The sequence below is a fragment of the Myiozetetes cayanensis genome, unplaced genomic scaffold (assembly GCF_022539395.1).
Source record: "Myiozetetes cayanensis isolate MyiCay16 unplaced genomic scaffold, myiCay2020 scf41, whole genome shotgun sequence".
NCBI classification, from domain to species: domain Eukaryota; kingdom Metazoa; phylum Chordata; class Aves; order Passeriformes; family Tyrannidae; genus Myiozetetes; species Myiozetetes cayanensis.
This window is the reverse complement of record NW_026087643.1, coordinates 44,378-68,935: the sequence shown is the minus strand read 5'-3', so window position 1 is coordinate 68,935 and position 24,558 is coordinate 44,378. Positions and strand designations below refer to the sequence as shown.

The window sequence follows — 24,558 nt, the reverse complement described above, 5'->3', positions numbered from 1 at the left end:
TTTGGGGGGGCTGCTCGGAAACCCCAAACTGGAGGGGTTATGGGGTGAACTCCCCCAGTGCTGATGAGAATTGGGGGGGAACTCACAAAATTGGGGGGGGAAATAATGCAGAGGCATTTTGGGGTGAAAATGGCCAATTTTGGGGGGTTAAATGGCCATTTTTTGAGATTAAATGATGGTTTTTGGAGTGTAATGCCATTTTTTGGGGTGAATTTGCCATTTTTGAGGTATAATGGTTGTTTTGGGGGGTGAAAAAGGCCATTTTGGGGGAAAATGGTTATTTTTTGGTGTATAATGGGAATTTTTTTTGACAAATGGCCATTTTGAGGTGTGAAATGGCCGATTTGGGGGGAAAGTGGCCATTTTTTGTGGGAAAGACCATTTTTTGGGGGTTTAATGGCCATTTTTTGTGTGAATCCTAAAAAAACCCCAGGGGAAGAAGGGAGTTTGGGTGGAAAAAGGGAAAACTTGGGGACAAACTGAGGGGAGGGGAAGGGGGAATTGCCCCAAACGCCAGGACTTTGGCTTTTTTTGTTGTTGTTCTTAGTGGATGGAAAATAAAAGATGGAAAAAAAAGGGAAACCCCATGGGAATCACAAGGAGAGGAAGGAGTTTGACAGGAAAAAGTGAGGAATTATGGAATATTCCACTGGATCTCCCAAATCCCCCCGTGTCCCTCAAGTGCATCACCAGGATTTTTGCCTTTTTTGTTGTTGTTGGTTTTAATGCATATAAAAGAAAACAGGGGGAAAACCATGGAAAACACAAAGAGAGGGAGGAACCAACAGGGCAAAAGTGAGGAATTCCAGAATATTCCAATATTCCAGTGCTCCCTGCAGCTCCAACCCCCAAATCCCACCATGTCGCAGCAACAGGATTTTTGCCTATTTTTGTTGTTTTTAATGGATACAAAAGAAAATTGGGGGAAAAAACATGGAAAACACAAGGAGGAGGAGGAACTGACAGGGCAAAAAGTGCGGAATTCCAGAATATTCCAGCGCCCCCACACCTCCAACCCTCAAATCCCACTGTGTCCCTCAGGTGAACCAATGGGATTTTTACCTTTTTTCTTTGTTTGTTTTTAATGGATACAAAAGAAAACGTGGAAAAACATGGAAAACACAAGAAGAGGCAGGAGCTGACACAGGAAAAGTGAGGAGTTGTGGAATATTCTAATATTCCAGTGCTCCCTGCAGTTCCAACCCCCAAATCCCACTGTGTCCCTCAGGCGAACCAAGGGGATTTTTGCCTTTTTTTTGCAGTTTTTAATGGATACAAAAGAAAACAGGGTGAGGGGGGAGGAAACATGGAAAACACAAGGAGGAGGAACAGACAGGGCAAAAAGTGCGGAATTCCAGAATATTCCAGCGCTCCCCCACACCTCCAAACCCCAGATCCCACCGGGAGGGGTTTTCACCTCCTCTTGGAAAACAACCCAAAAAAAACCTGAACAAGAAGAACAAGAAGAAGAAAAAGAGGAGAAGGAAAAATCCATGGAACGAAACTCTGAGGGAGAAAATGGAGGGGGGGGGAAGGCGGGAGAAAAAGGCAGAGAAAAGCTGGGAAAATAAAAGGTAGGGGAAAAAGAGGAAAAAAACGGGGGGAAGAAGAAAAAAAGGTGGGAAAACAAAAGAAGTGGGAAAAGGGGAGAAAAAAAAGGGGGAAAAAAAGGGAAAACAGGGGAAAAAGGAGAAAAAAAAGGGGGAGGGAAAAGGCAGAGGGAAAAAAAAAAAAAAGGCAGGAAACCCCCCTCCTCTCAGGGAGCCGTTTGGAGCATCAAGTTCCTCAGGAGTTTCTGGCGTCCCACCTCATAATCCTCCTCATCCACGTTGACCAGCAGCTTGATGGCCTCGTGGCCCACGGCCTGTTTGAGTGAGTCCGTGATGAAGACGCCCTTGAGAGCCTCCAGCAGGGAGCCGTTGATGTAATCCCGCCAGAAGGCGTCCAGGTAGGTGAGCTCTGAGAACTTGATGTCGCAGATGATGGAGCCCAGATCCCGGGATTTCAGGATGGTGTTGGCCTGGTTGAAGCGCTCGAACTGCCGCTCCAGGGGCTCCTGCTTGTTGGAGAAGACGTTGCCCTGCAGGGCGGAGTCATGCTGGCAGTACTCGGCTCGCACCCGCAGGCGGATATCTGCAGGGGAAAGGGGGATCCCAAAAATCAGGGGGGGCTGAGGGTGGTAGTGGGACCCCTGGAGATGGTGCCCTGAAATCTGTATTTTTACCAAAATCAGGCTGTTTTTCCCCAAGTGCAACATGTTTTCAGTACTTCAGCAATATTTGTCCCCCGGGTTTTGGGGTCCCCTCTCTTTTTGGAGACCTCCTCAATTCCCAAGCCCTTCCCCACCCCCTCATCTGTTTATCCTTGGGATCCAATCCCCAGTACCAGGTTTTCCCCTGCAACCCCAGATTCCAGGTCCCCCCAATCCCAGGATTCCACCCCCCAACACCAAGATTCCACCCCCCAACTCCATTCTCCCCCCAAATCCCCTCACCACAGGTCTGTTTTTCCTTGGGATCCGGGGTCACCGACTTCCTCCTTTTCCGCTGGTTCCCGAGGAGGCTCCGGGCCCGGCCCGGGCGCTTCGGGCCCAGCTGGGGCCCCCCCGGGGGGCAGCACAGCGAAGGGTGGGGGGCAGGCACTGAGGGGGCACAAAGGGGGGTCAGGGGACTCCAAATATCCCCCTCCATTAGAGGGGAACCCCAAATCTCACCCCTCATTACAGGGGATGCTCAAATCCTCACTTCCCATAGTCCCCATGTACCATGGGATGAGGGGTGACCCCAAATGACACCCCAAAACCCAAAGGCCCCCCCGAGACTTAGGAACAGCCCCCACCCCCCGAACCTCTGACATCATCTGTGCAGTGCCAGGTGTGTCCCTGTATTCCCAGGGAATCCAGGGATAGAAAATTGGAATAATCCCCAGGAAACCCCCCAAGGGGGACCCCAAATGCCCCCCTGGCACCCACCTGATTTGGGGGGGTGCCCAAGCCCAGGTGGGGTCTCCCCGGGGGCACGGGGGGTCACGTAGCGGATGGACGTCTCCTCCAGGTACTTGTCCACCAGGTCTGGGCACACTGGGAATAACAACACGAATACGGCGGGAAAAACTCCATGGGGGGGCCGGGAACCCCCCTCATGGACAGCAGAGGGGAGGGCCTGGCCCGGGGAGGGATTGTCCAGGAATGGATTGTCCAGGGACTGTCCAGGGATGGACTGTCCAGGGATGGACTGTCCAGGGACTGATCATCCAGGGATATATCCCAATATCTGGACTTGGAGTGTCACACACACAAACCCATTCCAATCCCACAGGAAAGGCTCCAGACGAGGCTCCACCACCGCCCTCATCAGCGCATCACCCAAGGGTGACCCAGACCCCACATCGCAATGTAGGGCTCCACACCGTGACATGGGCCACGTCCCCACCTGTCACCTCCCAAAGGGTGACAGTTATGTCACAACACAGGCCACTCTCTCCCTGACACAAGCCCCGCCTATCGCGATATAGGCCAGCATATCGCAACACTGACCCTGCATATGGTGACACAGGGTATCGTATTGCTGCAGCGCCACTCACCGGTGTGGCACTGCTTCAACGTGACACGTGGCAGTGACCCCACATATCGTGACACTGATCCCATATATCGTGACTGACCCCCTGTATCGTGATAGCCCCACTCACCGGCGCGCCGCCTCTTGAGCGTGACGTAGGGCAGCAGGTCGTGGCGGGTGATGATGCGCAGCAGCTGCAGCAGCTGCCGCAGGTTGCTCTCGTCACAGCGGCCCTGCCGCTCCAGCGCCAGCAGGAAGTCACGGCCACTGCGGATGCGGCCGCGCTCGGCCTCGTCCAGCACGTCGACGAAGAGGAAGGAGAGCACGCGCACGTCGCGGTGCGTCAGGTGGGCGCCCACGATGTCGAACATGCGGTGCAGGCTGTACAGCCCCTGCTCCCGCTCCCCACGCTCCTCTGGCCACGCCGACGGCCCCGCGCGCTTCCGGCCCGCCATGGGAGCCTGCGGACACCGGGACGTGGGATGGGAGCGGGCACGGAGCGGGCATGGATGGGGGGACGGGACTGGGGATGGGGCTTCGCTGGTTTGGGGGGGAGGGTGATGGTGAGGGACTGGGGGTGGGGAGTGCAGGGACAGTGGTGGGGCAGCCCAGAATCCAGTCCTTCCCTATGGATATGGGGTAATGGACCATCCCAGGATCCACCTGGGAGAATCCCTTCCCTATGGATATGGAGTTAATGGATGAGCCCAGAATCCAGCCCTTAATTCCCTTCCCTATGAATATATGGTTAATGGATCCACCAGGATGCAGCTCCTGCTCTGCTCCAGGAACCCAAATCCAGCCCCCCAGAGGGTTTTTTCCCTGGATACCGTTTCCAAAATAAAGATAAACACGGGATAACAACAGGAATCTCCCACCTATTCCCAATTCCCGGTGACGCAAGACAGGGCTGCAAATCCCCTTCCAAGGGGAAAATTCCTACTAAATCCTTGGGACAAACAATCTGTCGCCACCTCCAGGTAGGGAAAAAATGGGAATCCCCCCAAATCCCTGGATTTTCCTCAAGGAACTGCTCCCTTGGGAGTGGAGGGAATGGGAAGATCTCCCAGAAAAAAGCTGAGGAGCAGCTGATCCCCAAATCCCTAGAAACTCCCATCCCCTCTGGAGCCTTTCCTTGGAAAGAGAATTCCCTCAGCGTTCCGGGGTCATTACAATAATTTTGAGAGAACGGGAAGAACAAGTTTTTGGAGCTTCCAAAGCTTTCCCTGGATCTCTGACAGGATCCCTGTGGATATCAGGGAGATTCCCACTTAATTCAGATAAAACCTTACGAAACTCCCAGAAAATTCCTGCCTGGATGTGGAATAAAAGGCACAAATCCCAGTTTGGCACTTTTTTAGGTGAGTTTTCCCAGGGAAATGGACATGAGGGAGACTCCAAGGGAGCTTTTTGCTCCCAATTCCCACTGGGAATCCTGCCAGGTGTGGGTTCCCTGCATCCCAGAATCTTGAGGCATCACACTTGAGGGATGGGAAACCTCAGGACACGATGGATTAACCAGGAAAAAATAGAACAATCCCCCATCGAAGGGAGATGCAAAAATCGGGATTCATCCCTCATTTTTTCTCTTTGGAGAGGATCTTCTGGGAGGTGAAGGGCCTGAAAAGCTCCTAAATCCAGTAAGAATTCAAAAAAACCCACTCCCAGCCCAAATAAAGTGGATTCCCAGGGATATCCCAGGGCTGGGAATGCTGGGGGAGGAGGAAGAAGGAGATGCATCCCAGGACAAAACATCCATGAGGAAAACGAGCCACATGGAAAAACAATTCTCCCAGGGTGGAACTGGGGAATTTGGATCCATGGAACTAGCTGGGAAGGTGGAAATCTGAATTTAAAGTGGGTTTCACTTCCATCCATCGCTCCAACTAATTCCTGGTGAATCCCAAACTTCGGTTCCAGCCACTGTGGGTCTTGATTTCCAAGGGATTCCCAAGGGAGCCCCCAAAGAAACGACTCCCTGTGGATAATCCCAGGATGGCAAGAGGAGCAACAGCCCTTTCACAGTTTGGGAATGGTGTCTGGAATGCCACAAATCCCTGAATAAATCCCCAAAGCTGTCCTGGGGTGAGAATTCCCAAGACCTGCCCGGATCCAAGCCCTGGAAGGGGAACCTTGGATTCCCCCAAATCCCTCAAGCACAGGAGGATTAAAACAGGGAGAATCCATGAGGAGCCTCCCTGGATCCATCCTGAGCTTCTCCAGATCATCCCAATCCCTAGAAAAATCCTGAACCCCCCTGGATCCATCCCAAGCTCCCCTGAATCGATCCCCACACCCCAAGGCCCACAGAGGGAAGGACAAATCCCTAAAATAGCAGGAAAACCCCCCACATCGAGGAGCACCCACCTCACCCCAGAGCAATTCCAGCCGTCCCTCGATCCCAGGTCAGAGAAGGAATCCAACGAATCTTCAGTCCAAGGAAGCTTCAATCCCCTTTTCTCCTTGTTTTCTTAAATAAACTCCACAAAAATCTCCTGCAGAGGCTCCTAAAGTTCCACTTTCAAGCCAGAATTCCAGAGGCCGGGATCAGTCAGTCCCTGGGCTGTTCCACTTGCCCGAAACCTCTTGATTCTTCCCCTCCCCCAAAAAACCACCTACCCTTTTTTCTTTCCTAATTAATAATTTATCGAGGAAAAACCGAGTCCGGGATTCCCCTTAAGTCAGTCCTGTTTTCAGGGACACCATTCCCGAAGGATTTAATTCCCTTGTTCCCGGATTTAACACAGATTCAGGCAATTTTGAGTGAAAAAACCTCAATCAAAAAGTAAAAAAAAAAACTTGAGTGAAGAAATCCTTTAAATTTCATCCCATTCCTCCTCCCGCGCCGTTAATCCTGGTTTTTTTGCCCTCGGGAAGAGCTGAAATCCCGGGAAAACCGGATTGGAAGCGAGAGCCACTCCTGTCAAAAAAGAAAAATTAAAAAAAACCAAACCAAAACAAAACAAAAAACACCACAACCAAACAAAACAACCAACTCCAAAAAAAGCTCCGGCTCTGCCCCGTTTTCGGCTGAAATCAACCCAAAATTACAGCGAAAAAGCACCAAAATGGGGAGGGCGGGGGGAGGTCAGGGAGGTCTTCCCTCCCCGTTAAAGCCTGGGGAGGCCCCGGTTCTCCCCCAAAAGGCCCCGGGGAGGGTCCGTTTCACCCCCGGAGGCGCCGGTGAGACCCCAAAACGCCCCGAGGAGGCTCCAAACGGCCCCGGGGAGGTCCCGGTAAGACTCCGAAAGGACCCGGGGAGGGTCCGTTTCACCCCGAAAAGCCCCGGTTCTCCCCCAGAAGGTCCCAGGGAGGGTCCGTTTCACCCAAAAAAAACCCGTTTCTCCCCCAAACGAACCCGCGAAGGCCCTGGTTCTCCCCCAAACGGCCCCGGTGAGGGCTCGATTCTCCCCAGAAAGGCCCCGGGGAGCGCCCGGTTGAGCCCCGGGGAGGCTCCGGCGGCCTCAGCGGCCCGCGGAGCGGCGCGGGGGGAGCGGCGGGGCCCCCCCTACGGCCCGGTCGAGCCCACCATGCCCGGGGGCCCCTCCGGCCCCTCACGGCCCCTCAGGGCCGGCCCAGCCCCGGCGCCGCCATCTTGGCCCCGGCTCGCTCCGCTCCCCGCTCGCGGGCGGCTCCGCCGTGACGCCTCATCCGGCGACGAAGCCACGCCCACGCCCGGGCGGCGGCTTCACCCCTATGGAAAACCACGGGAAAGCTGCACCATCTTGGGTGAGGGCAAATGAGAGGGCACATCCGGCCTACGCCCCGGCGGCTTCAGCGCTATTGATTAACATGGGGAAGAGGCCGTCATGTTGGGTAAAGGCAAGCGGGCAAGGCGGCCACGCCCTTGGGACACGTGGTGGCGGCGCGGGTGCCATCTTGGAGAAGGGCAGGCGGGGCCCGCGGGGCGACTTCGCGCCCATTGCGGGGCCCGGGGGCGCCGCCATTTTGAGTGAGGGCACAGGGGCGGGGTCTGGGGGAGTTCCAGGGGGTTTGGGGTTCCTTGGGGGCTGAGGGGGATATTGAGGCGGAGGGTGTTGGGAGGGGTCCTGGGGAAAGAAGAGATGTTTGGGGTGGGGTTGGTTGAGGGGAGGATGCGGGTGGGGGTCTTGGGGACGGGGAGGGGGCAGGGCCACAAGGGGGGCTTTGGGGACAAGAGAGGACAAAGAGGGGCTTTGGGGACAAGGTGGGGCATGGAGACATGGCGAGCTCTCTGGGGACAAGGAGAACAAGGAGGGGCTTCTTTTTGGGGGTGGGGTCCTTTGGGGGACTCTGGGGACAAACTGGGGGGTCCTTGGGGGACCCGTGGGACAAGGTGGGGGCCCTTCTGGAAGGAGGAGCATCCTTAGAGGCACTCTGGTGACAAGGGGGTATTTGTGGACAAGGTGGGGAGGGGCTCTACTGGAAGGGGTGGGGGGATCCTTGTGGTGACCCTGGGGACAAGAGGGGGACCTTGGGGACAAGTGGGGGGCGCTCTTGCCCCCGTACCCCCCCCGTCACGGGGCGTGTCCTGTCCCTACCCGTGGGTGGGACACCCCCGCCCCCCTTTTCCTTTCACCTTTGCCCGTTCCCGGGTGGGGCCGGGAGGGGAGGGAGGATGAGCTGGATGTGTCCCCCCGTGAACCCCCCGTGTCCCTCCCCCGCCCCGGGTGCGGTGCCACGCGCGGGGCGCTGCCCAATTAGTTGTAATTAACGCGGCACGCGCCGGGCAGGCGCCTGGGGGGCGGGGGTGTCCACCCCCATTTGGGGGGGTGTCCCCGGTGTCCCGGGAGGGGTTGGGGGGGGGACACACAGACACGAAGGGTGTTGGGGGAGGACGTGTGTGTGTGCGGGCTCTGGTGGCCCAGGGGGATCCAAAAGACGGACGGGCGCGATCTGGGGGTCCTGGAGTAGGAAAGGGGGCGTCCCGGGGGGTACCTGGTGTTCGGGAGGGACACATCGAGGGGGACTCCCCCGAGGGGAGGACCCGGGGCAGCACTTGGGCGCGTCCCGGGGAGGGGAAGGGACCAGGGGCAGGATTAGGGGGTCCCGGGGTGTCCCCGGGTGGGGGGACACGGGGCAGGACTGAGGGGTTCCGTGGGGATCCCCGGGGGGGTCCGGAGAGGGGGAAGGGTCAGGGCGGAGCGTGGCCGGGCGGCCCCGGTGAGTCACTGTGACCGCCCCGTGCCCCCCCGCGGCCCCCGCTGGTCCGTCCCGCCCCCGCCGTGCCTATCCCGGGCCGGACCGCGCCCCGGCACTGCCCGCTCCGCTCCGCTCCGCTCCGGACCTGCCACGAGCACGGTGAGTGCGGGGGGCCCCACCCTGTGCCCCTCTTTGGGGGGACCCCATCAGTGCATCCTGGTTTGGGGGGGCTCAATCCTGCACCTCATTTTGGCAGAGTCCCATCCCTGCTCCCCGGTTTGGGGACTCTAGCCCTGCATCCTGGTTTGGGGGCTTCAATCCTGCACCTCATTTTGGGGAGACCCCATCCCTGCACTCTCTTTGGCGGGGCTCAGTCCTGCACCTCATTTTGAGGAGTCTCAATCCCTGCACCCCACTTTGAGGGAGGCCAATCTTACACCCCTCATTCAGAGGGGACTCCATCTCTGCACCCCGTTTTGGGGGGGAAGACTCAATCCTGCACCTCTTTTAGAGGGGACCTCAGCTCTGCACCCCCTTGATAGGGGGGCTCAATCCTGCACCCCACTTTGGGGGGATCAATCCCTGCACCTCATTTTGGGGGGACCTCATCTCTGCAGCCCCTGTGGGGCTCAGTCCTGGCCCCCGATTTGGGGGGGTCCCATCCTTGCCCCCGATTTGGGGGGCTCAGTCCTGCCCTGCGATTTGGGAGGTCTCAGTCCTGTCCCCCGATTTGGAGGGTCCCATCCCTGCCCTCGATTTGGGGGGTCCCATCCTTGGCCCCGATTTGGGAGGGCTCAATCCTGCCCCCCGATTTGGGGGGGGTCCCATCCCTGCCCCCAATTTGGGGGGGCTCAGTCCTGCCTCTCATTTTTGGAGGCAAATCCGCGGGCGGGGCCTCTTCCTGTTTCGGGGGCCGCGCTGGGTGTGGCCCCGTGTCTCCCCCCGCCGTGTCCCCCCCTGTGTCCCCACCCCTGTGTCCCCCCTCTTGCTCCTCCCCGCCGTGTTCCCTCCCTCTGGGGGGGGAAATTGTCACTCTTTTTGGGGGGGATGTCACCCTTTTTGGGGGGGTGTCACCCTTTTTTGGGGGGTGTCACCTTTTTTGGGGGGGGTGTCACCCTTCTTGGGGGGGTGTCACCCTTTTTTTTGAAGGGGGGAAAGCCCCTCCAGCCATGGGCAAACCCCACCCAAGGGAGGGGCTCCAACCCCTCCCCGTGACTCATCGGGGGTCCCCAGGGTGCCTCGGGGTGGGGGGTGGGGGGGGACCCGGGACACACCCTCAGGACGTGTGTCCCCCCCATCTCCTCCCTCCTGCCCCCCCTTTTTGTGGCCGGAGCTGAGTCATCCCCGAGTCATTCCCGGCTAATTCCCAGCGGTTGGAAAACCGCTCATCCGTCTGATGAGCGGCGCTGGGCTCAGCGGGGTGGGTTGGGGTGCCCAGGAGGAGGGTTGGAGTGCCCAGGAGGGGGTTTTGTGGTGCCCGGCCGAGCTGTGCCCCTCATCCCCCCGTGGCCCTCCCAATCTGTCCCATCTGTGTGATGAGCGGGGCCAGGCTCAGCAAGAGGGGAAGTTTGAGGTACCCAGGGCAGGGGTTTGGGTTGCCTGGGTGGGATTTTGGGGTGCCCTGCTGAGCTGTGCTGCCCCCTGTGCCCCCTCAGCCCCCAGGATGCCGTCCCAGATGGAACACGCCATGGAGACCCTCATGTTCACCTTCCACAAGTACGCGGGGGACAAGGACCACCTGTCCAAGGAGGACCTGAGGGCCCTCATGGAGAAGGAATTCCCAGGATTCCTGGAGGTGGGGAAGGATCCGGGATGGGGGGGACACCAGAGTACCGGGGGGGCATTATGGAAACCTGGGGGGGGCCTATAGATCTCTGGGGTCAGCTCCCATAGAACCTTGGGATGGGATCCCACAGAACCCTGGGATTGGATCCCACAGGACTCTGGGATTAGATTCCATAGAACCCTGGGATTGGATCCTGTACAACCCCGGGAGTGAATGCCATAGAGCCCTGGGATTGAATCCCATAGAGTCCTGGGATTGGATCCCATCAAACTCAGGGATTGAATTCCACAGAACCCTGGGGCTGGATCCCTCAGAACCCTGGAATCAAACCCCAGGATTCCAGGATGGAATCCCAGAGCACCCTGGGATCAGATCCCACTGAACCCTGGAATTAGGCACCCCAGGATTGGATCCCAGAGAACACCAGGGCTTGGCCCCACAGTACCCCAGGATCAAATCCTACAGCACCCTGGGATCAGATCCCACAGCACCTCTGCGCTCCTAGAGATCAAAGCCTGGAGCACCATGAGATCAGATCCCATAAACCTGGGATTGGGTCCTATTTCAGCCCGGATCAGCCCCTTAAAGCACCCTAGGATCAACCCCTGCCAGGATGGGCCCCCCACTCACTCCCTGAGCCCCCCGTGGGTGGGTGCTGAGCCCCCCTGGGTGGGTGCTGACCCTGTGCCCCCCCTAGAACCAGTGAGAGCCCCTGGCCCTGGAGAAGATACTTTGGGATGTGGAGCAGAGCCGGGATGAGTGTGGGGGGTCTCCAATGACCCCCCTGCCCCTTGTACCCCCCTGGGTGGGTTCTGACCCCCCTGGATGGGTGCTGCCCACAAACCTGGGTTGGTGCTGACCCTGTTTTCCCCCCTCAGAACCAGCGGGACCCCATGGCCCTGGAGAAGATCCTGAGGGACGTGGAACAGAGCCGGGATGGCCGGGTGGGCTTCCAGGGTTTCTTCTCGCTGGTGGCCGGGCTTACCATCGCCTGCAACGATTACTTCGTGCTGCACATGAAGCAGAAGGGCCGCAAGTGAGGGGGCAGCTGGGGGTGCTGAGCCCTCCCCTGGGGTGCTGAACCCTCCCCCATGGGGTGCTGACACCCCCTCACACTCCTGGGTGCTGCCTCAACCCACCCCTCCCGGGTCCTGCCTTAACACTTCGAGGTCAAGGTGTTGCCCCCACCACCCCCCCGGGTGCTGCCCCCCATCCTGGGGTGCTGAGCCCCCCCCAGGGGGGATGCCCCCTCACCCATGGGGTGCAGCCCTCACCCACCCCTGGGTGCTGCCTTGACCCCCCCAGAGTGCTCCCACCCCCATCCTGGGGTGTTTCCCCCCACTTCTGGGTGCTGCCTTGACCCCCACCCCGAATGCTGCCTGCCCATCCAGGGGTGCCACCCCCACCCCTGGGTGCTGCCTTGACCCCCCTTGGGTGCTGACCCCCTCCACACCATGGGTGCACCCCCACCCCCTAAGGGGTCCTGCCCTGACCCCCCTCCTCCCCCAGGGGTGCTACCTTGACCCCCCCACCTCAAGTTTCAACACCACCCCTTAAATAGAGATGTTTTGTATTACACTGGAACTGCCTTGTTCTTGGGATCACTCTGGGACCGCCTTGGGGTCCCTTTGGGGTCCCCATCCCCTGGGGGTCCCTTTGGGATCCCCTTGGGGTCCCATCCCCTGGTGGTCGGTAGGGGTCTATGGGTGTCCATAGGGATCTGTAGGTGTCCATAAGGGTCTATATGTGTCCTTAAGAATCTTTAGGAGACCATAGGAGTCTATAGGTGCCTATGGGTGTCCATAGGTGTCCCTAGGGGTCCCTAGGTGTCCCTAAGGGTCTGGAGGTGCCCAGAAGTGTCCATAGAGGTCTATAGGTCTCTATAGGAGCCCAGAGGTGTCCATAGGGGTCTACAGGTGCCTGTGGATGTCCATAGGGGTCTATAGGTGTCTATGGGTGCCTACAGGTACCCCCTATAGGTTTCCTGAGGGGTCCGTAGGTGCCCCCCGGGGGTTCCGGGGATTCCCTGGGCGTGGTCAGTGAGGCCCCGCCCCCGGAAGCCGGGGGTGCTCCGCCCATGACGTCACGGAGGGGGCAGGGTCCTTGCAGAGCGCCCGTGCCGGTCACCGAGTGCGGTGGGACACGGGGAGGACACGGGGAGACACCGGGGGACACGGGGGGACTGGAGGGGCTCGGGGGCACCGGGGATGGGGATCCGGGCTTTGAGGGGTCGGCGCGGGGGGTTCAGGGGCTGCATGGGGGTCCTGCGGGTGGGAGTGACGTCACTGCTGGGAGTGGCAGCGCTGGGACGGGGGTGACACGTGGGGTGGCACGCGGGGTGGCGGTGACGTGTGACGTCATCGCCCGACAGGGCGGAGACAGAAGTGACATCAGCAGTGACATCAGCAACTGTGTGTGACATCATCGGTGACTCCAGTCACAGGGTGTGACATCACCAGTGACCCCAACAAACTGGTGTGACATCACGAGTGACTCCAGTGACATCCCCAGTGACACCGGTGACATCCCCAGTGACCGGGTGTGACATCCCCAGTGGCATCCCCAGTGTCCCCTCGGCCATGCTCCGCCACGCCCTGTCCCTGTCCCGTGCTGTAGCCTCTGTCCCTTGTCCCCATCCCCGTCCCCCCTTGCTCCGGTGCTGCCACTGCCCAGTGTCCCCCCCCTCGGCAGCCCCAGAACCCCCCCAGGACCTGGCTGTCCCCAACGCCGCCTGGAGTGACACCATGAGGCGCCACTACGGCCACCTGGAGGCCATCAAGGGCTGGACCCGCCTGCCGTCCTTCCGCCGTGCCCAGCACCACTTCCCGGGTAGGTGACACCAGTCCCCAGTGTCCCCTCAGGGTCCCCTCAGTGTCCCCAAACCCCTCAAACCCTCCTGCCCCCACTTCCCAGATGTGTGTGACACCAGTGTCCTCAGCGTCCCCAATGTCCCCATCACCAGTGACCCCAAACCCCTCAAAGCCCCCTGCCACCACTTCCTGGGTACGTGTCACCCCAGTGTCCCCAAGCCCCCCAAACCCCCCAGCACCACTTCCCAGCTGTGTGTCCCCAATGTCCCCAAACCCCTTTGTCACCCCAGTGTGGCACCGTGCCTGTCCCCCTCTGTGTCTCCAGGCAGGTCTGGGAGGTCCCTGGGCAGGTCTGGGGGGTCCCCAGCAACCCCCCCACCTTGTGTTGTCCCCACAGGGGCCGCGGGGACATCGGGGGACACACGGCTGTTCCCGAGGGCCATCGAGGGGCCGGGAGACGGCTTCGAGTATGTCATGTTCCTCAGTGTCCCCTCGCGGCGCCTGCGCTGCCTCTGCCAGCCCGGGCCCTTCCTCGAGGGACACCCGGGGTGAGTCACACCCCCCTTCTGTCACCCCCGAGTCCCTCTGTCACCCCCATGTCGCCCCCAGTAACCCGTGTCCCCTATGTTCCCACCGTGTCACCCACGTCTCCTACAGTCACCTCTATGTCCCCTTTTCCCCCTTGTCCCCTGGTGACCCCGCTGTCCCCATGTCCCCAGGTTGTCCCTGTGTCTCCCTCTGTCCCCTGGTGACCCTGCTGTCCCCGTGTCCCCAGGCTGACCCACGGTGGTGCACTTGCCACCCTGATCGACAGCTCCCTGGGGACACTGGCGCTGGCGGTAGCCGGGAGGGTGGTGACAGCCAACCTCAGCATCGACTACGTCCTGTGAGTGTCCCCGGGGGGAGCACTGTGTGCCCAAGGGGGGTGGAATGTCTCCAAGGGGGGCACCGTGTCCCCAAGGGGTCAGAGTGTCCCTGAGGGGGGCAGGAGGGTCTCCAAGGGTGGGGGATGTCCCCAAGGAGGGCATGGGTGTTCCAAAGGGGGACATGGGTGTCCCCAAGGGTGGGGGTTGTCCCCAAGGGTGGGGAATGTCCCCAAGGGTGGGGGGGTGTCCCCAAGGGGTGGGGGACACACCTGGGGGGACACAGGAGGGATTGGGGTGGACACAAAAATGACACAGGAGTGACACAGGAATAAACTGGGGGGTCAGGAGGGACATGAGGGGACAATAGGATGACCAGGGGGACACAAGGGTGGCATGAGAGCACACCTTGGTGAGTAGGGGGGACAAAGGGACACACAGGGGTGACCGGGGTGGTCATGAGGGGGACACTGGGGTGAACAAGGGGGATGGGGAGGTGACCAAGGGGACCCAGGGGTGGCCAGGGGACATAGGGGTGACTGGGGGCCATGGTGTCCCCAGCCCTGTCCCCCTGGGCACGGTGGTGCTCGTGGATGCCCACCTGGAGCGCCAGGAGGGCAGGAAGGTGTTCCTGGAGTGTCACCTGCGCAGCGCTGACGGGGACACCCTGCACGCCAGGGCCACGGGTGAGGGGGAACACCTGGGGACACACCTGGGGACATCCTGCATGCCAGGGCCACGGGTGAGGGGGAACACCTGGGGACACACGTGGGGACACACCTGGGGACATCCTGCATGCCAGGGCCACGGGTGAGGGGGAACACCTGGGGACACACGTGGGGACACACGTGGGGACATCCTGCATGCCAGGGCCACGGGTGAGGGGGAACACCTGGGGGCACACGTGGGGACACACCTGGGGACATCCTGCATGCCAGGGCCGCGGGTGAGGGGGAACACCAACACCTGGGGACACACCTGGGGGGGCTGGGACAGACTGGGGGCTGGGACACATGTAGGGGTGCTGGGGACAGACCTGGGGACTCCAGGGCGGGTTGGGGACACCAATGTCCCTGTGCCACATGTCCCCCCTACCCCTCAGGTCTCTTCATCCGGCTGGACCCCCCCAAGGATGAGGCTCGCGAGGGGGGCGTTGGTGACCAGTAGCTGTCACTATCACCCCGGGGTCACCCCTGTCCCCCTGTGTCACCCTCATGTCCCCCTCAGTCACCCCTGTGTCCCTTCATGCCACCCCCGTGTCCCCTTGTGTCACCCTGCTCACCCCTGGGTCCCCTCCATGGCCCCGCCATGTCACCCACGTGTCCTCCCAGTCATGCCCATGTCAACCTCTTGTCCCCCCCTGCCCCTCGTATCCTTTCCGTGCCCTCCCCCCCATATCCCCAGGGGCGTCAGGGGTGACCCCGGTGACCATCAGAGCTGCTGCCACCACCCCCTGTGTCCCCCGTGTCTCTGTGGGGTTTGGGATGGGGGGCAGGACACCTTTGGGACCCCCAGTGTCCCCTTTGGGACCTCCCCCGTGTACCCCCCCCGTGTCTCCTCTGGGAACCCCCGCATCCCATTTAGGGCCCCCCCGTGCCCCCCCAACATGTGTCCCCTCTGGGACCCCCCATGTCCCCACTTCTGATGCCACCTCGGGGCCCCCCCCCAGGGTAGGGGGTCAGGCAGGGACCCCTGGCAAGGCAAGGCTGCCCCCCAAAACTGGGCATGTCGGGGGGTTCTTGCACCCCAAAACTGAGCCCAGAGGGATGTTGGGGGTCCCTACACCCCAAAACCAGACATTTCGGGAGTTCCTGCACGCCAAAATTGGTCACACTGGGGGGTCGGGGGGAGGTCTCTTCACCCCAAAATGGAGCCTATTTGGATGCTGGGGGTTCCTGAACCCCAAAAAGGAGCCTGTTGGGGTATTGAGGGGTCCCAGCACCCCAAATCTGATCCTACCAGGGTGTGTTGGGGGTCCCTCCACCTCAAACCTGCCCCCCTTAAAATTTCAGACTGTCTGGTGGGTTGACGGGGGGGGTCTTATCCCCTCCTCCTTCCCTTTGGGGTCCAGGTAGATTTGGGATCACCCCCTTCCCTCTTCTCCCCGGGGTGGCTCCGGGGAAAGTCAGAACTTTCCAGCGGTTTTGGGGGCAGGATGAAGGGGAGGGGGCAGGATGACAGGGGGCGGGCAGGATGCCCGGGGGCCCGTGCCCTTATAACGCCCGCCCCAAAAACAGCCTGGCCCCGGCAGCGGCATGAGAGGTACCGGGGGAGGGGGGGGAATACGCGTGTGCAAGGGGGGTGTAAGAGGGTCGAGGGAGTGTGTAAGGAGGGGGGTGTTGGACATGCGTGTGGGGAGGGGTGCGAGGACAGGGTGGGAGTGGAGGTGTAATGGGGGGAGCACCCAGGGGTGTGCAAAGAGGGTGTGTAAGGGGGCCAGGAGGGTGTGTAAGGGGAGTGGGGAGCATTGGACACGCGTGTGTGAGAGTGGGGGGTGTGAGAGAGGGTGGGTGTGCAAAGAGGTGTGGAAGGGGTGTGTGTGTGTAAGAGGGACAGGGGGGTGTGGAAAGGGAGTGGGGAGCATTGGACACATGTGTGTGAGGGGGGTGTGCAGGAGAGGGGTTTGTGCAAGGGGGCAGCACTCAGGGGTGTGCAAAGGGGGTGTGTAAGGGCGTGAGGGTGTGTAAGAGGGTCGGGGGGATGTAAAGGGGGGGGCGTTGGACATACATGTGTGAGCATGAGGTGTGTAGAAGGGGTGGGTGTGCAAGGCAGGGGGTGGGAGTGGGTGTGCAAGGAGGGAAACACAAAGGGGTGTGCAAAGGGGGTGTGTAAGGGAGGTGTGGGGCGTTGGATACGAGTGTTACTGTGTGTGCACACATGTTGTGGCATGTGCAGCCGTGTCACAGGGTGGGGCTGCATGTGTCATGTTGTACACGCATGTTATGGGTTGTACATGCATGTTACAGGGTGCACAGGTGTATTACAGGCTGTAGATGTGTATTATGGGCTGTACATGCATGTTATGTAGTGTACACACATTTTATGAGCTGTGCACACATGTTACAGGTTGTACATGTATATTATGGGCTGTACACGTGTTATGGATTGTATGTGTATGTTATGGGGTGCACAGGTGTGCGATGGGCTGTACATGCATGTTGCAGGGTGTACATGTGTGTTATGGGGTGCACACTTGTGTTACAGGCTGTACACACATGTTATGGGGTGCACACGTGTGTTACACGTGTGTTACTCCGTGTTATGGAGTGTACACGTTATGGGGTGTACACACATGTTATGGCATGTTTGTGTGCTGTGCATGTGTGTTATGGGGGCACACATGTGTTACAGACTGTACACATGTGTTATGGGGTGTACATGTGTGTTATGGGATGTACACGGGGTGCTTATGGGCTGTACACGTGTGTTACAGGAGGGCACCTGTGTCGCTGGTGCCACATGCATGTTTGGGGGGGTCACACACATGTCGCGGGTTCCCCTCCCCCGTCCCGCAGCTGTGCCCACCCTGCCCCGCCCGCTTTGAGGGTCGCGGGTCCCCCGCGCACCTGCGGCACCCTTTGATGTGGCGGCGGCGGGGGAGTACACGGGGGGGACACGGGGGGTGGCACCAGCGGCGACACTGGGACACACAGGTGGCCCCGCGCCACCCCCGCGCCCGCAGCCCCCCCGCTTTGTCCCGGGGAAGGTGGGGACGCACCCCTGGGTGCTCGGGGTCCCCCCTGCGTCCCCTCTGACCCCGCCCGTGCCGGGGGCGGGAGGGGTCGGGAATTGGGGGCGGTAGGTGCTGGAGGGTCCCTCGGCACACTGGGGGTGTCCCCGCGGCTGGGGGGTGACAGCGGGTCCCTGAGGAAGGGGGGGGACAGTGTGTGCCCCGGGGCCAGCGGGTCCATGGGGCTGGTGGAACTGGTGGGTGCCCCCGATGCTGGTGGATCCCAGTGGGTGCTGGTGGGTTCTGGTGGGCTGGGGATGACAGGTACTGGTGGGGTCGAGGTATCGGATACCGGTGGGTGCTGGTGGAGGTCGGTGGGTTCCAGTGGGTGCCAGTGGGTACTGGTAGGGCTGGTGGAGGTGTCAGGTCCTGGTGGTACCGGTGGTGCTGAGGGAGGTCGGTGGGTGCTGGGGGGGCTCACAGGCACCGGGGGATGTTCCCGTTACCAGCAGCCCCCCAGTGCCCCCAGCTGAGGTGGGCACTGGTGGGACTGGCAGGTGCCCACGTTCCCAGTATCCCTCAGTGCCTCCCGGTGCTCCGGATGTTGTTTGGGGTGCCCCCGGTGCCCCCCGATGCGGTCGGTGGGTGCCAGTGGGATTAACAGGTCCCCACAATAGTGGCAGCTCCCCGGTGTCTCCAGTGCCCCCAGCTGCGGTGGGTGCCAGTGGGACTGGCACTTCCCCACATTACCGGCAGCCCCCCGGTGCCCCTCGGTGCGCTGGGATCCAGGAGGACTGGCAGTTCCCCACATTATGGGCAGCCTCTCGGTGCCCTGAATGCCCTCGGTGCTCCCCGGTGCGGTCGGTGGGTGGCACTGGCAGGTCCCCACATTACCGGCAGCCCCCCGGTGCCGCCGGTGCCGCCGAGACCTCGCCGACCTCTGCCCGGCGGTTCCCGGCAGGAGCGGCCCCGAAGCGGCGCTTCCCGGCACGGGTGAGTAATTCGGGGCGCGGGGCTGACTCAGCCCCCCCAATTCCCAGGGTCCCGCCGGCCGCGGGGGTCCCGGTGCCCCCCCGACCCCCCCCGGCCGGATGCGCGGGCGGCGCCGGCCCCAAAACTGGGGCGGGTGGAAAACGCCGACGAAGCAGATTCGGGCGCGGGAGGAGGAGGGGTGAGGGTGGCGCGGGTGGATGCGGGAGGGTCACGCGTGTGCGGGAGGGTCACGCGCGGGTGCGGCCAGAGGGCCACTGCGGGTGAGCCCGAGCCGAGCAGAGAGCACACGGAGGGGGAGGGCACGTGGGAGTGGGCAGGAGTGGGCATGAGCATCCCCGGGTGTGCCAGGGCAGGCACGAGCATCCCTGGCTGTGTCAGGCTGGGCCATGCCAAGGCTGTGCCAGGGCCATATAGGTGCCACTCCAGTGCCATACTGGGACCCTCCCAGTGCTGTACTGGAGCCATGCTGCGCCATACTGGGACGCTCTCAGTGCTATGCTAGGGCCGTGCTGAGCTGTGCTGGGCCGTACTGGGACCCTCCCAGTGCCGTACTGGGGCCGTGCCGCGTTTCCTGCCTGTGTCCCAGTTGTGGCTTCGCTGCTCTTGCTGTCACAGCTCCACCACCACCGTGGGGTCATGGGGGCCACCCAGGGGGGCACCCAGGGGGCCCAGAGCCCCTAGAGGACCCCGGAGCCCATAGGGGACACCTGTGTCCATAGGGGACATGGCTGCTCCCATGGGACATGCGAGTCCTGGTGACAACGTGGGTGGCACTCGTGGTTCCACAGGGGACATGTGGTGCCACAGGGCCCAAGGGCGACATGGAACACGTGGGGGGCATGGGAAGCCGCGAGGTGACGTGTGAGCCCATGGGTGACGTCGATGCAGAGGGGACATGGAATTCAGTGGCCACGTGAGCCCATGTGGGGACATGTGAGGCCATGGGGGGCACCTGGTGCTGCAGGTGACACATGAGGCCACAGAGGACATGGGAAGCCACAGGTGACATGTAAAGCCAAAGGTGACATGTGAACCCATAAGTGACACCTGGTCCTGCAGGTGACACGAGCCTATGGGGGACACCTGGTTGCACAGGTGATGTGAACCTGGGGAGAGCATAGGGGGACACAGGTGACACCACAGTTTCCACGTGTGCCACGGGAGCCTGGGGTGTCCTGTGACAGGGACCCCATGAGAAAGACCCCCTGCTAGGGACCCCTGACAGGTGTCCCCATGTCAGGGACCCCAGGACAGGGCCCCTATGTCAGGGCACCCCTGACAGTGTCCCCGTGTCCCCCAGCCCACATCGAGGTGATCCCCTGCAAGATCTGTGGGGACAAATCCTCAGGGATCCACTACGGGGTCATCACCTGTGAGGGCTGCAAGGTGGGCACAGGTGATAGGGGGACGTGGGGGAATTTGGGGGGTCATGGGGGACATGAGATGACAAGGGGGGCCATCAGGGTGATGTGGTGGGGCTGGGGGGACATGGGGAACATTGTGGGGGGACATGGGGTGACAAGGTGGATATGGGGGAACATGGGGGATGTGGGATGCTGGGAGGGGACATGGGGGACACGGGAGGAAGTGGGGGGGACATGGGGTGATGTGTGGGGAGACATGAGGGACATGGGGTGCCATGGGGATGCCGTGGGGTGAAAGGGGGTGCCATGGAATGACATGGGGGCGCCATCGAATGGCATGGCATGACAGGAAGATGCCATGGGGATGCTGTAGGATGACATGGGGTGCCATGGGGTGCCTTTTCCTCCTCACAGGGGTTCTTCCGGCGCAGTCAGAAGAGTGGCCCGAGCTATGCGTGCAGCCGCCAGCAGAACTGTCCCATTGACCGCGCCACCCGCAACCGCTGCCAGCACTGCCGCCTCCAGAAGTGCCTCCGCCTCGGAATGTCCCGCGACGGTGCGTAACAGCCGGGACACAGCCGGGGACGCCGCGGGGACATCTCTTCTTGCACTGCCGACACCTCTGGGGACACCCCTCCCTGCCCTGCGGACACTTGTCCCCTGCCCTGGGGACACCTGTCCCCGCCCTGTCCCCACCCTGCGGTGTCTGTCAGGGCGGGGGGGCCCGGGGTGAGCCCCGAGGGAGCGGCTCGGGGTAGAAAGTCCCTTGTCCGCCCTCCGTGTATGTCACCCGTGTGCGACACGAGTGTTCCCCGGTGCCACCCGCAGTGTCCCCTGTGTCCTCGCAGCCGTCAAGTTCGGCCGCATGTCCAAGAAGCAGCGGGAGCGGCTCCACGCTGAGGCGCAACAGCAGCTGGAGCAGCGGGAACGGGAACGGGCAGCCCAGGGGGCTCCGCTGCCCGCCCCAGGTCACCCACTGTCCCCCACTGTACCTGCGGGATGTCCCCGGGGGTCCTCTCCTGTGGAGGAGGGGACAAAGCGGGCACAGGACGGGGACAGGGGGGCCCCTGAGTGGTTCCCCCACCCTGGGGTCAGCAGCATCCCAGAGTCCCCCACGGCGTCCGTGGTGGAGATCGGTGAGTGTAGGGGCAGCACTGTCACCCCTGGGGCCTGTGAGTGGCACCTGGGTGGCCACCATGGGGGTGGCAGCTGGCTCTGTCACCCGTAGGTGCTCTATGATGGTGGCACCTGGCTCTGTCACCTGTGGGTGCTGGTGGCACCTTGTCTGTTGAGGGCCACCTGCCCTGGCCCCGGTGCTGTCCCCAAACCCTGTGTCCCCTGGCACTGTCCCCAAGCCTAGTGTCCCCCCCAGAGCACCTGACGCAGAGCGTTCTCAAGTCGCACCGTGACACGTGCCAGCCCCGGCCTGAGGAGCTGCAGCGGCGGCGCTGGGACACCTTCACCCGGGAGGAGATCTGTGCCTACCAGAGCAAGGTGAGGCCCAGGGGTGTCCCCAGGAGTTCAAGGGTGTCCCCAGAGGGCCCAGGGGTGTCTCTGGGGGGTTCAAGGATGTCCATGGGGGTGTTCCACAAAGCTCAGGGAGGTTCAGAGGTCTCCCTCGAGTGACTGGGAGTGTCCCCGGGGGTTCGAGGCTGTCCCCAGGGGGCCTGGGAGGGTCTCTGGGGGTTCAAGGGTGTCCCTGGGGGCTGGGGGGTGCCCCAAGGGGCTAAAGGGTGTCCCAGGAGGCCCGGGGGTGTCTCTCAGGGGGCGCGGGATGACAGCGGGTCCCACAGCCCTCAGCAGAGATGTGGCAGCGCTGTGCCAGCCGTGTCACCGAGGCCATCCAGGACGTGGTGGAGTTTGCCAAACGCCTGCAGGGCTTCCTCGAGCTCAGCCAGAACGACCAGATCGTGCTGCTCAAGGCGGGTACGGGGCCACCAAACGCGAGGACACCTCAGCACGTTGTCCCCAGCCCCAGACACCCCATCCCCAACCCTGTCCCCTTGGCACATTCCCCCCAGCCCCAGGGCTACTCCATCTCCTTATGCCCAACCCCAGGGACACCCTGTCCCTGCTGTCCCCTGCCCCACAGTGCCTGCTCTCCCCCTTTCCCAAGCTCCACTGTCCCCAGGTGGTGGGATTCTCTGGTCCCACGGGGAGGTGACAGTCCTAAGAGTCCCACAAGGAGGTGACAGTCCCACGGGGACACTCCAGCCTCCCTGGGGAGGTGACAGTCCCACATTCCCATGGTGACAATCCCGCGCCCCTGCGAGTGGCACAGCAGGTGCCCGCACACCCGGTGCCACTGTCCGTGTCGCTGTCACGGGGGGGTGGCAGGTGCCATGGAGGTGGTGCTGGTCCGCATGTGCCGAGCATTCAACTCCGACAACCGCACCGTGCTCTTCGAGGGCAAGTTCGCCGGCGTGGAGCTCTTCCGCTCCCTGGGTAGGGCTGGGGATGTGGGCAGGGGATGCGGGAGGGCACACTTGGGGACACCAGGTGACAAGGGCTGTCCCCAGGGTGCCACGAGCTCATCGGGTCCATCTTCGACTTCGCCCAGAGCCTCTGTGCCCTGCACTTCTCAGAGAGCGAGGTGGCCCTTTTCAGCGCCCTCGTGCTCGTCAATGCCAGTGAGGGGCTGCCCATGTCGCCTCCACATGTCCTCTCCCTGTGTTGCCTCCCCGTGTTCCCACCCCCTTCCTCAGTGTCCCTCCCATGTCCCTTCCTCGTGTCCCCCGCTGTCCCTGCCCTGTCCCCCCCGTCGCTGTTGCTGTCCCCCTGCCCTGTCCCTGCTGTCCCTGCCCTGTCCCCAGTGTCCCTGTCGCTGTTCCCAGGCCGGCCGTGGCTGCAGGACCGCCCACGGGTGGCCCGGCTCCAGCGACACCTTGATGCGGCCTTTCGGCTCCTGCTGCACCGGACCCGCCGCGAGGGGCTCCTGGCCAGGGTGGGGGTATGGGAGGGGCTGGGGGAGCACAGGGAGGGAGAGGGAAGTCAAGGGGGGCACGAGGGAATCTGGGAGGGCACGGGAGTGGAGGGGAGCACAGGGGAGCATGGGGAGGTCTGGGGGGGGCAAAGGAAGGAGGAGGGAAGTTGAAGGGGGCACAGGGAGGGCCTGGGAGGGCTCAGGGAGCTGGAGTGGTGTAAGGGAGTCAAGGGGGCATGGCGAGCACAGAGGGAGCGGGATATGGGGGTAAGAGAGTAGAGGGGTCATGGAAAGAGTTGGGGAGCCGCTGGGGGTGGGGGAGTCAGGGAGGGGCACGGGGGGGCCGGGGAGGTGCTGGGGGAACAAGGGAGGGTGTAGGGGGAACGTGGAGGTGTGTGCCAGGCGCATGCCAGGCATGTCACCTGCATGCCAGCCGTGTGCCAGGTGTGTGCCAGGCGTATGACGGCTGTGCCCCCCCAGCTCCCTCCCCCGGGCCGGTTGCGGGCTCTGTGCTCGCAGCACGTGGAGCAGCTCCAGGCCTTTTGCCGCCTCCACCCCGGGGGGGTCTCGGCCGCCTTCCCCCCCCTCTACAGAGAACTCTTCACCTCCGATGCCACTGAAGCCCCCGCGGGCACCCACTGAGCCCCACCCGGGGGTCTGGGACCACTGGGACCACCACTGCACCCGCTGAGCTTGACCCGGGAATCTGGAACCACCAGGACTACCCCTGCACCACTGACCTGACCCTGGGGGTCTGGGACCACCAGGACCAACCCTACACCCATGAACCCAACCCCAGGAGTCCAGGACTATCCCTGCACCACTGACCTGACCCTGAGGGTCCAGGACCACCCCTACACCCACAGACCTGTCCCCGGGGGTCCAGGACCACTGGGACCACCCCTGTACCCGTGAGCACCCAGGATTACCTGGAGGTGCTCCATGGAGGGACCTGTTGAGATTCTGTCACCTGTGAGTGCCCCAGCACCTGGTGAGGCTCCATCATCCATGGGCGCTCCATCACCTGTGGGTTCCCCATCACCTGCCGAGGCTCCTGTGGGTGCCCTGTCACCCCTGGGTGCTCCATCACCTGTGAGCGCCCCATCACCTGTTGAGGCTTCATCACCCATGAGTGCCCTGTCACCTGCAGGTGCCCCCTCCCCTATCTCTGACCCCTCCCCTGGGACCCCCCAGAACTCGGGGTGGGAGGGTCATGCGTGGCTGTGCCGTCACCCATAGATGTTCCTGGGGGGCCCCCCCGCGCTGTCCCACGCCCCGGGGTGCGGTGGGGGTGGATGCCGGGGTGTCCTCGGCTGCATTTTAAGGGAAATAAAGCCGGCTTTGGGGTCAGCGTCGTGATCGCGGCTCCGTCCTAAGGGACACGTGGGGACACCGCGGGGCGCCACGTGCGGCCGCCGTCTGCGTCGCTCATTGACTGCAGCGCACGTCACTCACACACGGCGGGCGGGCT

The 24,558-nt window shown here is 62.0% G+C and overlaps 4 protein-coding genes across 12 annotated transcripts in view; 3 read left to right on the top strand and 1 right to left on the bottom strand.

The window, feature by feature from the left end:
- LOC126647899 (protein S100-A10) overlaps positions 1 to 12,048 on the top strand; it is a 136,382-nt gene extending 124,334 nt beyond the window's left edge. Inside the window, exons 2-4 of one of the 4 annotated variants that reach the window (XM_050330489.1) lie at positions 8,735 to 8,837; positions 10,334 to 10,473; positions 11,343 to 12,048. In XM_050330489.1, the coding sequence (XP_050186446.1) occupies positions 10,342 to 10,473; positions 11,343 to 11,504 (294 nt within the window). In that variant the 5' untranslated portion in view covers positions 8,735 to 8,837; positions 10,334 to 10,341 and the 3' untranslated portion in view covers positions 11,505 to 12,048. Of the gene's footprint in view, positions 1 to 7,268; positions 7,287 to 7,491; positions 7,510 to 7,728; positions 7,744 to 8,734; positions 8,838 to 10,333; positions 10,474 to 11,342 lie in introns of those variants that run through there. The other 3 variants (XM_050330490.1, XM_050330488.1, XM_050330491.1) reach the window with 3 other exon arrangements.
- On the bottom strand, positions 696 to 7,184 carry DEDD (death effector domain containing). Its single transcript, XM_050330460.1, has 6 exons — positions 6,916 to 7,184; positions 5,925 to 6,477; positions 3,688 to 4,018; positions 2,972 to 3,079; positions 2,495 to 2,641; positions 696 to 2,133 (listed from the first exon to the last, which is right to left on the bottom strand). Exons 3-6 carry the CDS (start codon positions 4,010 to 4,012, stop codon positions 1,757 to 1,759), a joined length of 957 nt encoding a protein of 318 aa, XP_050186417.1. The 5' UTR covers positions 4,013 to 4,018; positions 5,925 to 6,477; positions 6,916 to 7,184; the 3' UTR covers positions 696 to 1,756.
- Positions 12,049 to 12,540: 492 nt separating the features above from the next.
- On the top strand, positions 12,541 to 16,278 carry LOC126647928 (acyl-coenzyme A thioesterase THEM4-like). 2 transcript variants are annotated; one of them, XM_050330526.1, is made up of 6 exons: positions 12,541 to 12,599; positions 12,836 to 13,293; positions 13,672 to 13,822; positions 14,050 to 14,160; positions 14,699 to 14,823; positions 15,240 to 16,278. In XM_050330526.1, exons 2-6 carry the CDS (start codon positions 13,044 to 13,046, stop codon positions 15,302 to 15,304), a joined length of 702 nt encoding a protein of 233 aa, XP_050186483.1. In that variant the 5' UTR covers positions 12,541 to 12,599; positions 12,836 to 13,043; the 3' UTR covers positions 15,305 to 16,278. The 2 variants fall into 2 exon arrangements, with proteins under 2 accessions (XP_050186483.1, XP_050186484.1); XM_050330527.1 differs by having other exon boundaries at positions 12,544 to 12,594.
- A 1,740-nt stretch (positions 16,279 to 18,018) lies between these two features.
- On the top strand, positions 18,019 to 24,437 carry RORC (RAR related orphan receptor C). 5 transcript variants are annotated; one of them, XM_050330553.1, is made up of 10 exons: positions 18,019 to 18,800; positions 20,101 to 20,186; positions 20,579 to 20,720; positions 21,013 to 21,300; positions 21,537 to 21,658; positions 21,958 to 22,090; positions 22,502 to 22,609; positions 22,684 to 22,794; positions 22,999 to 23,108; positions 23,568 to 24,437. In XM_050330553.1, exons 1-10 carry the CDS (start codon positions 18,644 to 18,646, stop codon positions 23,727 to 23,729), a joined length of 1,419 nt encoding a protein of 472 aa, XP_050186510.1. In that variant the 5' UTR covers positions 18,019 to 18,643; the 3' UTR covers positions 23,730 to 24,437. The 5 variants fall into 5 exon arrangements, with proteins under 5 accessions (XP_050186510.1, XP_050186508.1, XP_050186507.1 ...); XM_050330551.1 differs by having other exon boundaries at positions 22,999 to 23,114; XM_050330550.1 differs by having other exon boundaries at positions 21,946 to 22,090.
- Positions 24,438 to 24,558: the final 121 nt, after the last annotated feature.